The sequence below is a fragment of the Colletotrichum fructicola genome (assembly GCF_000319635.2).
Source record: "Colletotrichum fructicola Nara gc5 chromosome Unknown KSG_Nara_v1_contig08, whole genome shotgun sequence".
In the NCBI taxonomy this organism is placed as follows: domain Eukaryota; kingdom Fungi; phylum Ascomycota; class Sordariomycetes; order Glomerellales; family Glomerellaceae; genus Colletotrichum; species Colletotrichum fructicola.
This window is the reverse complement of record NW_027094058.1, coordinates 166,427-178,824: the sequence shown is the minus strand read 5'-3', so window position 1 is coordinate 178,824 and position 12,398 is coordinate 166,427. Positions and strand designations below refer to the sequence as shown.

The window sequence follows — 12,398 nt, the reverse complement described above, 5'->3', positions numbered from 1 at the left end:
GCGAGACCAGCTAGAAGACAGTCAACCGCATCCCGCACACGAAAGAAAGGCTCTCTAAACATATTACCGCCTGGCATTGGGGTTCTCCGTCGTCCCGTCGAGTGACTTCCAGCTCGTCAGATTGGCCTGACCAAACGTCCGGTGAGGCCGTCAGTCGGTTGCTTGCTACGAGGCAGCCTTGTCGGGCGACGGCTCACGCGAAGAAGGGAAGCCCAGTCGTCGTGACCCATGCGTCCGCTGATGCCGTTCTTCGTCAATTCCGATGTCACCGGGCGCCTTGATCGGACTGGCCAGTGTGCCCTGCCCCCCGCCGCGGATATCCCACGAAGCAGGCTCATCAAAGGGAGAGGAGGCGGAGGTAGTCTGGGTCACTGTGGCATGTTCCATGTTCTAGAGGCTGACGGGAAGCAGTATATATCTACTATCAAAAGCCAGATCTTCTCCTGCCCAAACAGCAACCAGCCACCACAACAGCCATATTTCTCTCTTGTCCTTCCTTTGCCTGACCTTTAACGCCTGCCACTCGCTACCCACACTCGCCCACGTTCCTTTTAGTTTTCTTTGCCAACATGGTCGGACCGCGCCCACTCCTCGTGCTTCTATCTGGCGCCTCTCTATGGGTGTTGTCCAGCCATGGGGCGCCTGCGAACGGGATACACGTCACCCGAGGCGGGGACATGCCACCAGCGGAGGTCCAAGCTGCTGGCGGACCTCTTTCCGGGCATCTCGCTGCACTAGGGCCTGAGGGTCAAGACGCCAGTGTCCGATATCAGTTAGACAGTGTCTCCCCGAGCTCTGAAGCCGCAGCCGAAGACGGACTTTGGGAAGGCGACGCACTCTCGAGGAGAGCCACGGGCAGGAAGTCCCGATCCTTCTTCAGCCGTTTCAAGGTATGTTAAGCCCTGCCTATCGACCGACTCCAGCTGACCGCCGCCAAGCGCCCCTTTGGTAGGCGGCCCTCCACCAGGCGACCCTCCACCAGGCGGCCCTCTAGCGGACGGCCCTTTTCCGGACGGCCTTTTACAAGACGCCCCGTGTCATCCCAAACGGCCGCCGGGGACTCTCGTTCCGGGGGTCTTCCTGCGAAGCAGCCGATGGCTGACGAGACCGCCCTTGATGAGACCGCGGCCGACGACACCGCCGTCGACGGGGCTGCCGTCGACGGGAATGCCGTTGACGGGACCGCGGCCGATGGGACTGCTGCCGACGGGACTGCCGCCGACGGCTTCACGGGCGAAGAGGGTTCAGGCGCCGAGGGATCTACCGGCGAGACGACCGCCGACGGGTCTTCCGTAGACGAGGCTCAAGTCCAGAAGCGATCCACCACCAAAGGCTCTACGAAGAAGGTGTCCACCAGCGCGACCACCAGCGACGAGACCTCCACCGGCGCGACCACCGCTGATGAGACCTCCACTGGAGCGACTACTGCTGATGAGACCACTGCTGATGAGACCTCCACTGCAGCGACTACTGCTGATGAGACCACCGCTGACGAGACCTCTACCGGCGCGACCGCTACTGATGAGACCTCTACTGGCGCAACCACCGCCGACGAGACCACGACCGGCGCAACCACCGCTGATGAGACCACCACCGGAGCGACTACTGCTGATGAGACCACCGCTGACGAGACCTCTACCGGCGCGACTGCTGCTGGTGAGACCACCGCCGATGAGACCTCCACCGGCGCGACTGCTGCTGGTGAGACCACCGCTGATGAGACCTCTACCGGCGCAACCACCGCTGACGAGACCTCCACCGGAGCGACTACTGCTGATGAGACCACCGCTGATGAGACCACCGCTGATGAGACCTCCACCGGCGCGACTACTGCCGACGAGACTTCAGCTAACGAGACTTCTACCGTCGGGGCATCTTCCAGAAAGACCTCCGCGAGCAAAACCGGTTCTAAGAAAACCACCTTAAAGAAGACTGCTGCCAAGAAGGCCGCTGCTGATGATACTGCCGCGGAGTCCGTATAGGGCCAACTCAACAAGGCACCGGACGGGAGCGCAGCTCTCGGCACTTGAGCAGCTTGGCTCCCACACATCGGCTCATTGCGATCGGCTTGTAGATAGATACCGGGTTTTTTAGTAGCGTCCGCGTGGGGGCACTTTTAGACGCGCTCACGAGACGCAACGCCGTGGAACGTGCGGCATCTGATATTTACGCTTTATATTTTGTTTGAAGATTAAGTCATAGTTCTTACTCGAAGAATAAACCACCCTTGATACATGACATGCAGTCGCCCTGCCCACATAAGCTTCTGCTCTCGCAATCCCCCGCAATACGACTGGATAGGTAGTTTCCGAGCAAGGCAATGCCCTCCGGAATCCGGTTACCATGGCTAATCGCAGCAGCCGTGTTTGCTCCCCGCCCGACCCCTCCTGCGACAAGTCATTACGGTCCGCTCGACAGCGAGCACCGGCCGCGCGTGCCCCATGACCCGCCGAGCAGGCAATCATTAGACAGGCAGAAGCCTTGGGCTTCCTCGTCATCAGGATCAGCCGTCGACACTGTATGCCTCGTCCGGGGACCGGTAGGCGAGGGGTGAGAACCTGTTGTGTGTGTCACAACGGGGTCATTGATGCGAAGTCGCTCGTATACATGCTGTTTCCAAGGGGATTCTACACCACTTAAACCGAGGTTGGCCCTATAGCAGATAGCTAGGTAGTCTTATTTCCATAGGCTCAAGCCTGCCATCGCCTAACGACTTTGCTTGGGCGGTTTTCATGATGATTACGCCTGGTTTATAGACGACAACAGATGAGTCCTAATCCCGCCATCTAGTAACCTCGTGGACCGAGCGTTAAAGGACATGTGAATGTCGTCGGCTGGTTCGTCTCGCCCTATCGATAGGGGTTCTGTTGGGAACTGTGAATGGACGTCTTCCACCTCCATATCGCTAGCTGGGGCCCCGCGGGCGGACGAGACGGTCGACAGTGGACCACGCGAACAAGTGTTCACGTGCGCAAAGTCGAGAGGCTCTGGCTCAAGATTCTGCTCACACGAGGGGAAGAATGGATGATCCCCCCGACGCGGGTACGTTGTGGACAGGCAGGCTCAACGCAACCCTGCAAGACCCTTCGGCTCTCACCAGTCAGTTGGAGTTAGGTGGTCTTGGTTGTGCTTAACCCCACTAGCTGCCCGCTCTGCCCGCCGGCGTCACAGCCGCGACCGATTCGCCGGGCCTGACCCGGCGAAGCACAGCGGACCCTGATCCGTTCGGAGATGGCCGTTGTTTCAAGGACTCCACCAGCTCCCTTACTACCTGCTTTGTTTTATTTTGGGGGGGGGGACAGAAAAAAAAAGACTTGTTGCTGGACCTAAAGACGCCCGCAGATAGTCGTCCTGCGACGTTGTTTGCGTCGCGACCACGACAAGCGGTACATACCTACTCTGATCTCTGCGATTCTTCATCCCTGCGCGGTACGGGCGGAGGTCGGGTCCAAATCGTGACAAGCCAACCCCAGCCCCACGGGCCTTCCCTTTTGTGGCGGACACTGCTGCGTATCCGCACAATCAGGTCGCTCCGATCCCGGGCGCCTGCGCGACTGGGCACCTGGGCACCTGGACGGACTTGGTGGAGAGACACCCACCCCCTGTCGTCAGTATACCAGCCATGTGTTTCGCTGCCCATCGCGCCGTGACCGTAGGGATGGGTTTAGCATCACGTCGTTTAGTTGAGTTTGGTACTGGTTCGATTGCTGCTGTCCGCAAACACATACGGCTTGTTAGGGTCAGTCAATGCGAGGCTTTGTCCCTCATAACCTCTCTTTACTTAACCATGCTCCCATCTCTCTACCGGCAGTAAACCTGTCAACAGCCGCCACTCAAACGCAGTGTGACTGAGCAACGTCTGCCCACCCAACAAGGTCCAGCGCACCATCCCTACCCACTTATACCTTACCCAGGCAGGCCAGGCTCACAAGGAGACAGACAGCACGCTGCGGGTAGAGACCACTTTTCCATCGTCATCTCATCGTCGCCTCTCCCATTTCGGACGCCTCATGCCGCATTTGTCTCTTACCGCCGAGTCCTCTGCCCCTGAGGGTCGTCCGCCGGCGCCGTACTCGGCAATCCCAGCCTAACGGACCGCAAGGTACAGATACACCGTACATACGTGTCCCGACGCCACCATCTAGGCATGTCACGCCGTCAGATCTCTCCGGCGCTGCGCGCCGCCCACCCCCCCTACACGCCCGACTCTCTGCTAGAACCGACGACGGGCCGTCGTTTTAGGTCGCAGATCGCCTGCATGGACTTCTCTAACAACGACATCCCACTGGACGCGCAGCCGTCATCACCGCCGGGTGCGGCTGTCAACACAAGACCCCAAGCACCCGCTCCGGGTTCGGTCGGTTTAGCGCCGTCTGATGTGTCGGTCGCCGACCCGATCACGCAACAGGATCAGCCGGCATCCCCCCTTGTCGCGGCCTCAGCTCCGGCCGACCGGAACGACGCCGCAGCAGCCGGCCTCTACCAGTGCCCACACTGCCAGCGACGGTACTCTCGCCCTGCGTATCTCGCACGACACATCCGCACCTACACTTCCAGCAAGCGCTGTGCATGCCCTATATGTTCCAAGGCGTTTGCCAGAACCGATCTGCTGAAGCGCCACGTTGCCAGGCACGCAGGCGGCGGCCAAAACCACGCTAGCAAGCGAAAACACAGCAGCAAGCGAAACCACCACGCGGGACCTTCACCCGGCCCTCGTCGTGTGTCTTACGCTTGCCGGCAATGCGCTGCTGCCCGTGTCAAGTGCGACGAGGTCAAACCGTGCACCCGCTGTTGTAGCCGCAACATCGATTGTGAACCCTCCTCGAGCCGTCATTCTTCCACAGCCGCCATGCACCTGCCCCTCCCCGGGAAGATCGCTAACGCCGGCGGCAGCGAGATGAAACCGTCCATCGGCTGTTCGACGGTACCTTCGCCCCTCCGTACCAACAACAACAACTCCTCTTACGCCGCGCATCAGGAGCTTGCCCCACCGCAGCAGCCCGCGTGTCTGTCAACGGCCGCAAGTGGTCTGGAGACTCTACGAGAGCGCACCGAGGCCGAGAACGGGCGCCCGGCGACGTTAACAACATGGCGCGCGGGATTAGTACCGGATCCCGCGCACGTCATCCACGAGATAAGCGCGTACAGGTGGTTTGCCACCACAAGCCCCATCTCCACCACCACGGGAAGAGGCGTCTATGCGCCGGAAACGGGCTCTGTGACGGGACCAGAGCCAGGAAGTCAGCCTGTGTTGGACTTTTACGCCGGCTCAAGCTTGGGGCTGTACGTGGTGAGCTCCGGGCCATTCGAGCCGTTCGAGCCATTCGCGCCATTCGAGCCACCCGGGCCAATTGAGCCATTCGAGCTATTCAAACAACCAAGCCTGGGCGGTACGAACACGGCCGACAGCCGACGTTGGCCTTGGCCTGCGGACGACGCCGTCGAGACGATCCAGCACGCAACGGGTAGTCGTCGAGGCCCATGAAAAGGCCCCTACGCAAGGTAGATTCGGAATCGCAAACCTGACTTCCCGCCAGCAAAGAGCCGGTAGCAGCAGCCTGCCGCGGGACGTCATCTATGCGCTATACGCCGCTGCCTACACGGATAGGCGAACAGCTTGTCCCAATTCCGAGAAGGGGTACACCGGACCGTCGGAACTTAGCTCTATAGGGGTTCTTCGAGACCCCCCCCCCCGTACTTCTTTTCTTCGTTCACTCACACGACGAGAATTCCGAACACGAATGTGGAAACTTGCCGAAACTGCCGGACCGGGCAAAGCATACACCTTGTGCGCGCCAATCCCCACACATCATTTCAACCCCTTCCTCCCACCCCGGATTTTACTGCTCGGTGCTACAGCTCGGCGCTGTCCTGAAGCTTCGCTCCGGCGGGACAATGGAATCGCGCTAGCAGGGTCACGACGTGAGCCGGACCGATTCGGGCAATGGCGCGAATTGCGTGCAGAATGTCTCCCTCAACGGCCGAGAATTGATATAGGGCGATACTTTGACGATTGATGGGCGCAGTCGGGCCCCCCCCCATATCGTTGGTTTAGAGTTTCGGCTTAGCGGCTCCATACGCCCCACCCTGGGTGCCACTGGGGCGGCGCCCACAGGTCTGATCAAGCACGACAAGCATCCCTGAACGAACAGGCATGGATACGCGAACGGATTCGAAGACCCGCGAAAAGGTCTCGGGACCTCGGTACGATTGGCTCGTGCGCGCTCCTGATTACTGTTAGATCGCCGATGCGTTTTCCCGACGGGGTCTATATGTTTTACTGCCCCTGCCAGCTCCATCCTGCAGGATAATCTGGAAAGGATGTAGGCGTGCGGTTACCTCCTGGATATGAATGTAAATGTGAATGTAGATGTAAACGAAAATGCCAAAGCCTAGTTTTATACCGTTCGTCTGTCTTCTGCTGCGTTGCTTTGCTGATCGGGGCGTGGCATCAACCTAATTGGGTCAGCGCCAGCTTTGAGGGAAGACAGTTTCATCTGGCCACCTCATCCTGCACACCCCATTGCGCGCAGCACGGACAATACAATATACTCCGTACGGAGTACTCCAGACCTCTATTCCCCTAATTACATGCTAAAAATGGCTCAGTATCCTGCGGACAGGTCCATTAGGTAAGGTTTGTAGGTACAGGTAGTACAAGGTAGCCAATCAACTGACAGGCCCCACTTTCCGGTGGGCCGACGTCCAGCGGGAGCCACTGGACGTCTCTACTCTAGGTACCTAGCGAGATTACCCGGCACGGATGGAAGTCTGCCAAGGTTTTACCTTACACACACAGTAGCCATCCAACCCCCTCCCCTTGCGGCTGCAGGGACTTGTCTCTTTTTTTTTTCCCCTCCCTTTTTTTTTTTTTTTTTTTTTTTTTTTTTTCCTTCAAATCTTTCTTTCTTGAAAAAAAAAAAAAAAAAAAAAAGGAAGGAAGGAAGGTATAGGGAAGTGGGATCAGGACTCCGAGCCATGAAATCGCACCTATAAAGCCAGCGCCCCTCTCTTGGTGAGAGACTTGTCAGTGTCTCGAGAATACGAGAGCTAGGTTCCTCAGCGTACGACGACCGATAGCCCAGTATGAGTGCTGAGAAGAACGTGGACCGTCCGGAAATCCACATCTCTCGGGAGAGTTAGTTGCTGATCCCTAAAGGACGGTGATACCGGGCGCAATGCAATCCAATGTAAGTCTATCGAGCAACATACTGACTATGTAGGTCGGGCCTGCTTCGTAGATCTAATCGTTTTCAACGCCTTAGCGAACGGCTGGGGCCACTGTATGAGATGATGTACGAGACGATGCGAGCGGAAGCATCTGCACAGCGGTGGTATTCTACGCCGTGGTATCGGCTTTCGGCGAAGCCGGGAAAGATGCCCCCCTTCCCTTCCCAGATTCCAGGCAAATGCTTGTTGACCGCTGTTAGGAGCTCTTGAATGAAGCCGGGGAATTGAATCCTAACTGCGAAGACACACCAGTTCACTCGCAGCCGCCCTGTGTCCCTCCCTTGCCGCTCACTACGCCGAGTTATCTGTAGACTGTCTTAACAGCGCGTTAGGTAGTCGAGCCATACGATAGGCTTATTGCGCATGAGTAGTGTGAATAAATAAGACGTACAATCATCAACAGCCGTCTCACTCACTCGGAGCGGAGCGAGACGGCTGTCCGAGTTTTGTTCAGAACACGTTCAGAACACGCTTCGGAGCACCCTCCTAACATTGAACCCATTGCTGTCCTATCTTGACACCGCCCCCTTATCTTTCAAAACTTTGATTTTCTTTCCCCCCTCTTGATCGGTACGGCTACGCACTCGCTTTCTATCCTACCGACTCGAGCCGCTGCCGCTGCTGCTGCTACTAACGGCAGCTCGTGTGCACTACAGCCTTAGGATGGTTTTGCGTCTGGCACCCAACAGCTAGCGCCTGCGGCTAGCTTACCTTGTCAGTCACGATTCTGCGAGATATACCCCCGGCGGACTGAGGGTCGAGAGCCTTTAGAGGTAATTGGATACATTCCCCACTAGCAGCTCCCGGATGAACGCAAGCCGAGCCGCCTACTCACCATCGAAGAACACCAACATGACACTTTACAGCCACTTCGATATGGAATCCCGGGGCAAGGACGACCGCGCTTCGCTGGAGCGAGAGCGAGACGCCTGGTTTGCCATTTTGGAGAGCTACAGACTGCGATTTCGCTTGGAGAGAGAACGCATCAGAGTGGCTTGCAAACGCGCAGAGCAGAGCGTCTGGGTCAATCTCGCCAACCAGGCCTGGTGTATCAGCCAAGAAGCCTTGCCTGTCGATGTTATCAAGATCCTCTGCTCTTATCAGGCTGAGATCCGTCAGAGACGCCTTGAAGATCTACAGCAGGATCGTGACCGGTCACTGGATGGTGTGGACAAGCAGGAGAGAGAGGTCCTTCTTCATCACCACCAACGATTTCCATTGTTAACCACGACTGGGCCGTTAAAAGATACGGAATCAACCCGAGACACTCCAGTCGAGATACAGCGAGGCCCACCAACGGGCCCAACGTGCGATCTCCGAGCGCGGACATGCGCTGGAGACGACGCGCCTCAAGAGGCACTGGCATCCCAGAGGAGAGTGTACCCGTGGAGTCAAGCTCTGGCCTTAAGAGAACCAGCCTTGGTCCCTACGGCGTTAACGACCGCGCACCAAAGCCCCCTTTCTAACAAGCCCCCAAGCCTCCCCCGAACCCCAAGCCAAGGTGCTATGTCGGACTCTAGTCAGAGCCGCCAGTATATAAACGTCCTAACCAGAATGCTCCCTTTTCCGCAGACGCAGCAGCCTCGGCATTCTGCCGGCGGGAGACATGATGTTGACTGCCCGGGGGCAGAGTCAACCTTCCAGACCCGTGTGAGGAAACGAAAACGAGTCCAGAGAAGCTTAGCCGGCCGGCCATGTGGCAGGGGCTAGGGCAAGCGCGAGCTACAAGCTGCTGTCTCCTCCACACGGCGAGCCAACATGTGCCTGCCTCCTCCAAATCTGAAGTTCTCGGCAATGCGGATGCGCGGGGGCTGCTGCCGTTAGTGACGTTTCCACCGCCGGAAGCGAGCCTGGGACCAGCAGCACCATTTGCAGAAGTTCGAGGCGTATTGCTACGTACTCACGGTTGTTTCGTGATATTGGAACAGCCCTCCGCAGGCTCGAGGAAACAAACGCTAGCCCAGCTCTCGTCTCTGTGTGTGTATGTGTGTGTGGGGGGGGGTTAAGGGCTGGTTCAGGATGGTTGGCGCGGGGTCTGTTACAGCTGCTTTTGCGTTCGCATGGTTCGATCGGGTTTCTTTCCCTTCGTTTTCTCTTTTCTTCTTGTATATTGACGTCTTGTATATTAACGTTCGATTGAGAATGTATCCTATCCTATAGACGCAACCATCCATTAACGGATTCCTGTATCCGCGCCACGCTTCCTCCTAGTTAGTGACTGACGTCTGGTGCAATCAATCTCTCCACGTTATGCTTGCCTTTTCTTGAACTCGGGTAGATTTCGCTTGTCTCGGTCTCGACCCACCAAGTTTGGTGAGAGCAAGTAAGAATGGCTGTTGTGAACACCGAGTTGTATCAGTGACCCCGAATTTCCTGGTGAGAATTGGAGCTTAGGCAGGAGCTGCCTGAGTGACCGCTGCTCCTCTTCCTTAACCCCCCTCGCTTCTAGTTGTCCTAGGCTTCTGGGTAGCGAGAAATTTCGTTAATGGAGTTGGCTAGGTGTTCCTCGATTTCCCCGTCTCCTACGAGGACATTCGCCACCCACTTGCAGCCACGCTAATGGGTACCCATCCATCCGTCGTGGGTTGTGGTAACGAGCCTTCCACAACGTCAAGCCTAATGTTAATGAAGCCTGACGACTATCTCGCAGGCCCGCTACTACGTCTTCGGCCGGCCTCGGTCCGTGTTTCCACACCCACTAACTGCCCACAGCCATGACCGCCGACTTCAGTTGCATCCCGGTGTTGAGTCCAAGCCGTCGCCGACGGCGGCGGAACATCGATATCCACCGAGACCCCTTGGAGCGGCAACGGCAAGTCACAGCTTAGATCAGCGCGGCTCCGATCGTAGCTTATGGCGCCGCAAAGGTCGACTTCGCTATCACAGGAACCTAGCCGTGGCGTGTGGCGACAATTCGGGCTATCGCCAGGGCCGATTTCGCGCGGGATAATGGCAAGCTCGGCCTCAGGTTGCTTCGCAACAGAAGCTGTCCTTTTAAAGCTGAAGCCGTGCTGCATCCTGTGTCGGGAGGACCCGCTGACGGGATTCGACAGAGAGGGCATAACCTTCATGACGAGGGGCCGGAGCGTCGGAAGGCACGCGCAGATCAGCCCACTACAGACTTCGCCAATGGATCACCCAGCAGTCTGCACGTTCTCCCACGTGAAGTCTGCGGCCTGATGGAGATGTTGTATCCGGACAGCCGAAATCACGCACGTGCTATCAACTATGTGAGATTGGTGTCAATGTGACATTTACTGTCGATATAGAGCACGTACAAGAGTCCGAGGCAAAAGATTCCGCCTAAAGCATATCTCTGTCTCGTAGGTAGCTTTAGGCCGCTGATAACCGGTAACGGCAGAACAAAGACTATCAGGTCGGTGGCGATATTCCCTGCGGCGTTGATGTACCACAGAGGGTAGTTCGGGATACAGCTGCCTCGGACGCTCTTATCCCAGAAGGCGTTCGTAGGGATGCAGATCAAGACCTCCACCAGAACTTGTGACATGCTCCAACCCCCGACGAGGATCATCGCGCCGAACAGCAACTTACTCATTCTTTGCACAGCAAATAGTCGCCAGTACTGGAGCAAGAACGTCATTTTGACGCCAGCAAGGGCGGCATTATAGAAGACGACCGCAGTATAGAAGGTCTACTAACTGTTAGTGGATAAGACACGTCAAACCTCGCCAACGAGGGCTGCTATACCCTTAGATACTCTTTGATCTGGTCTTCAGTGAGTAGATACACATGCATACCGAGGCCGTTCCTCAGGTCTAGAAGATCCGCGTCAGCTATGCGCTCACCATCCTGGCTAGAATGTAAGAAACTCACTGATCGCAACTGCGAAGTAGCAAGCGAAGAGGAGAAACTAGGAAACAATATTGGCTTGACGTTGGGTGTGGGTACGAAAATGGGTGTCAACTGGGTTAACTCACGAAGGTTACGATAGCAGCGCTATCATCAACACCGAATCTTCGCAGCAAGAACACACGAGTGTACGTTCGCATGATCACTGCGAAGAGAGCCAATGCGAAAGCAAACGATGTGACACCAACCATGACAGCTCGTCGGCTGTCGCTTGACTTGGCGCCGGGACGGCCTTCCATTCTATTCGCTATTCCCTGGTGCCCTAGCGAGAGACGGCGCTCGTTGAAAGACGAGAGGAAGGGAATTGTTACGACCCGACAGGCATGACACGTTGGAACAGCCCCGCCTGGCATCTCGGCGGCTAACACAGAACATATGTAAGCAGTAACACAGGTGTAACCAGGAACCATCGGGAAAGGAAGAACTATGGTACAGGTCACGTGACTTCGGGAACAGCACGGATACAGGGCAAAGATGGATATGTTGGATATGTCCGCTATCCCAGCTATCCATGGATATGTTGGATAGCACGGATATCCTACATAGCCACCACAAGAGATACTGTGCAGAACTTGTATATAGTATGACCTGAGCCTGGCTCATGGTCAGACTTCCATAGCTCTTCAGCAATCAACTTAGTATTCATCCTCACGGATACTCTCAGCTTACCTTCACTGCGAATTACTTGTTGAGTCTAAGACTGATCACCTTAGCCTCTGACGACCGATCTACTATCAGCCTACGACCTACGACTCAGACCACGACCTCAGTGAACTGTTATAACGTGTCAATCCCCAGCTTCTGTTAGCAGACCCTACTGTCGGATAGCTGACCGTAACAGGAATGTAGAGAAAACTTCGAACCGAGCCAGGGTTACCGTAGTGGGACTGAGCTATATAGATCCGTCCGAAGGATAGAGCGATCGCACTCTTAGGTTAGCTCTTCAACACGGAAGAGCGGGAGGAGTGCCGTACAGGTGCCAAGACGAAGGGGGGATCAGGGGAGAAAAGAAATAAAAAAAGAGAAGGCAAAAAGAAAAAGAAAAACAAAAGGATTGGGTTTGCCTCTCTTGCGGGAGCAAAGTTTACGCTTTGAAGTCATAGTAAGCATAGCGCCTCATACCGAAAGGAGGGTCACACTATATCAAGGGGGGGGGGGGGGGGGGGGGGGGGGTTTCAGACTGTAGTTACGCAGTAGACACAGAGAGTATCCCATGGTAGAAGGCGTCGACCGCCGTCTACAGGGACCACCTAGTTCGGTCAGAACTTTATTTCGGGTGACAGACCAGGACCATCTGC

General features: G+C 56.4%; 4 protein-coding genes across 4 annotated transcripts; 3 read left to right on the top strand and 1 right to left on the bottom strand.

Annotated features, from left to right (window-relative positions):
- Positions 1-569: 569 nt before the first annotated feature.
- Positions 570-2,554, top strand: CGGC5_v013067 (Protein TIC 214; the record flags this gene model as incomplete). Its single annotated transcript, XM_066152831.1, has 4 exons — positions 570-890; positions 939-1,972; positions 2,246-2,301; positions 2,361-2,554. The coding sequence occupies 4 exons, from the start codon at positions 570-572 to the stop codon at positions 2,552-2,554; spliced, it is 1,605 nt and encodes a 534-aa protein (XP_066007584.1).
- A 1,593-nt stretch (positions 2,555-4,147) lies between these two features.
- CGGC5_v013066 (uncharacterized protein) lies at positions 4,148-5,485 on the top strand (the record flags this gene model as incomplete). Its single annotated transcript, XM_066152830.1, has 2 exons — positions 4,148-4,506; positions 4,894-5,485. The coding sequence occupies 2 exons, from the start codon at positions 4,148-4,150 to the stop codon at positions 5,483-5,485; spliced, it is 951 nt and encodes a 316-aa protein (XP_066007585.1).
- A 2,597-nt stretch (positions 5,486-8,082) lies between these two features.
- CGGC5_v013065 (uncharacterized protein) lies at positions 8,083-8,696 on the top strand (the record flags this gene model as incomplete). The annotated part of the gene is made up of 2 exons (XM_066152829.1): positions 8,083-8,384; positions 8,504-8,696. 2 exons carry the CDS (start codon positions 8,083-8,085, stop codon positions 8,694-8,696), a joined length of 495 nt encoding a protein of 164 aa, XP_066007583.1.
- Positions 8,697-10,364: 1,668 nt separating this feature from the next.
- On the bottom strand, positions 10,365-11,339 carry CGGC5_v013064 (Satratoxin biosynthesis SC1 cluster protein 4; the record flags this gene model as incomplete). Its single annotated transcript, XM_066152828.1, has 5 exons — positions 10,365-10,449; positions 10,509-10,882; positions 10,939-11,006; positions 11,065-11,101; positions 11,169-11,339. The coding sequence occupies 5 exons, from the start codon at positions 11,337-11,339 to the stop codon at positions 10,365-10,367; spliced, it is 735 nt and encodes a 244-aa protein (XP_066007685.1).
- Positions 11,340-12,398: the final 1,059 nt, after the last annotated feature.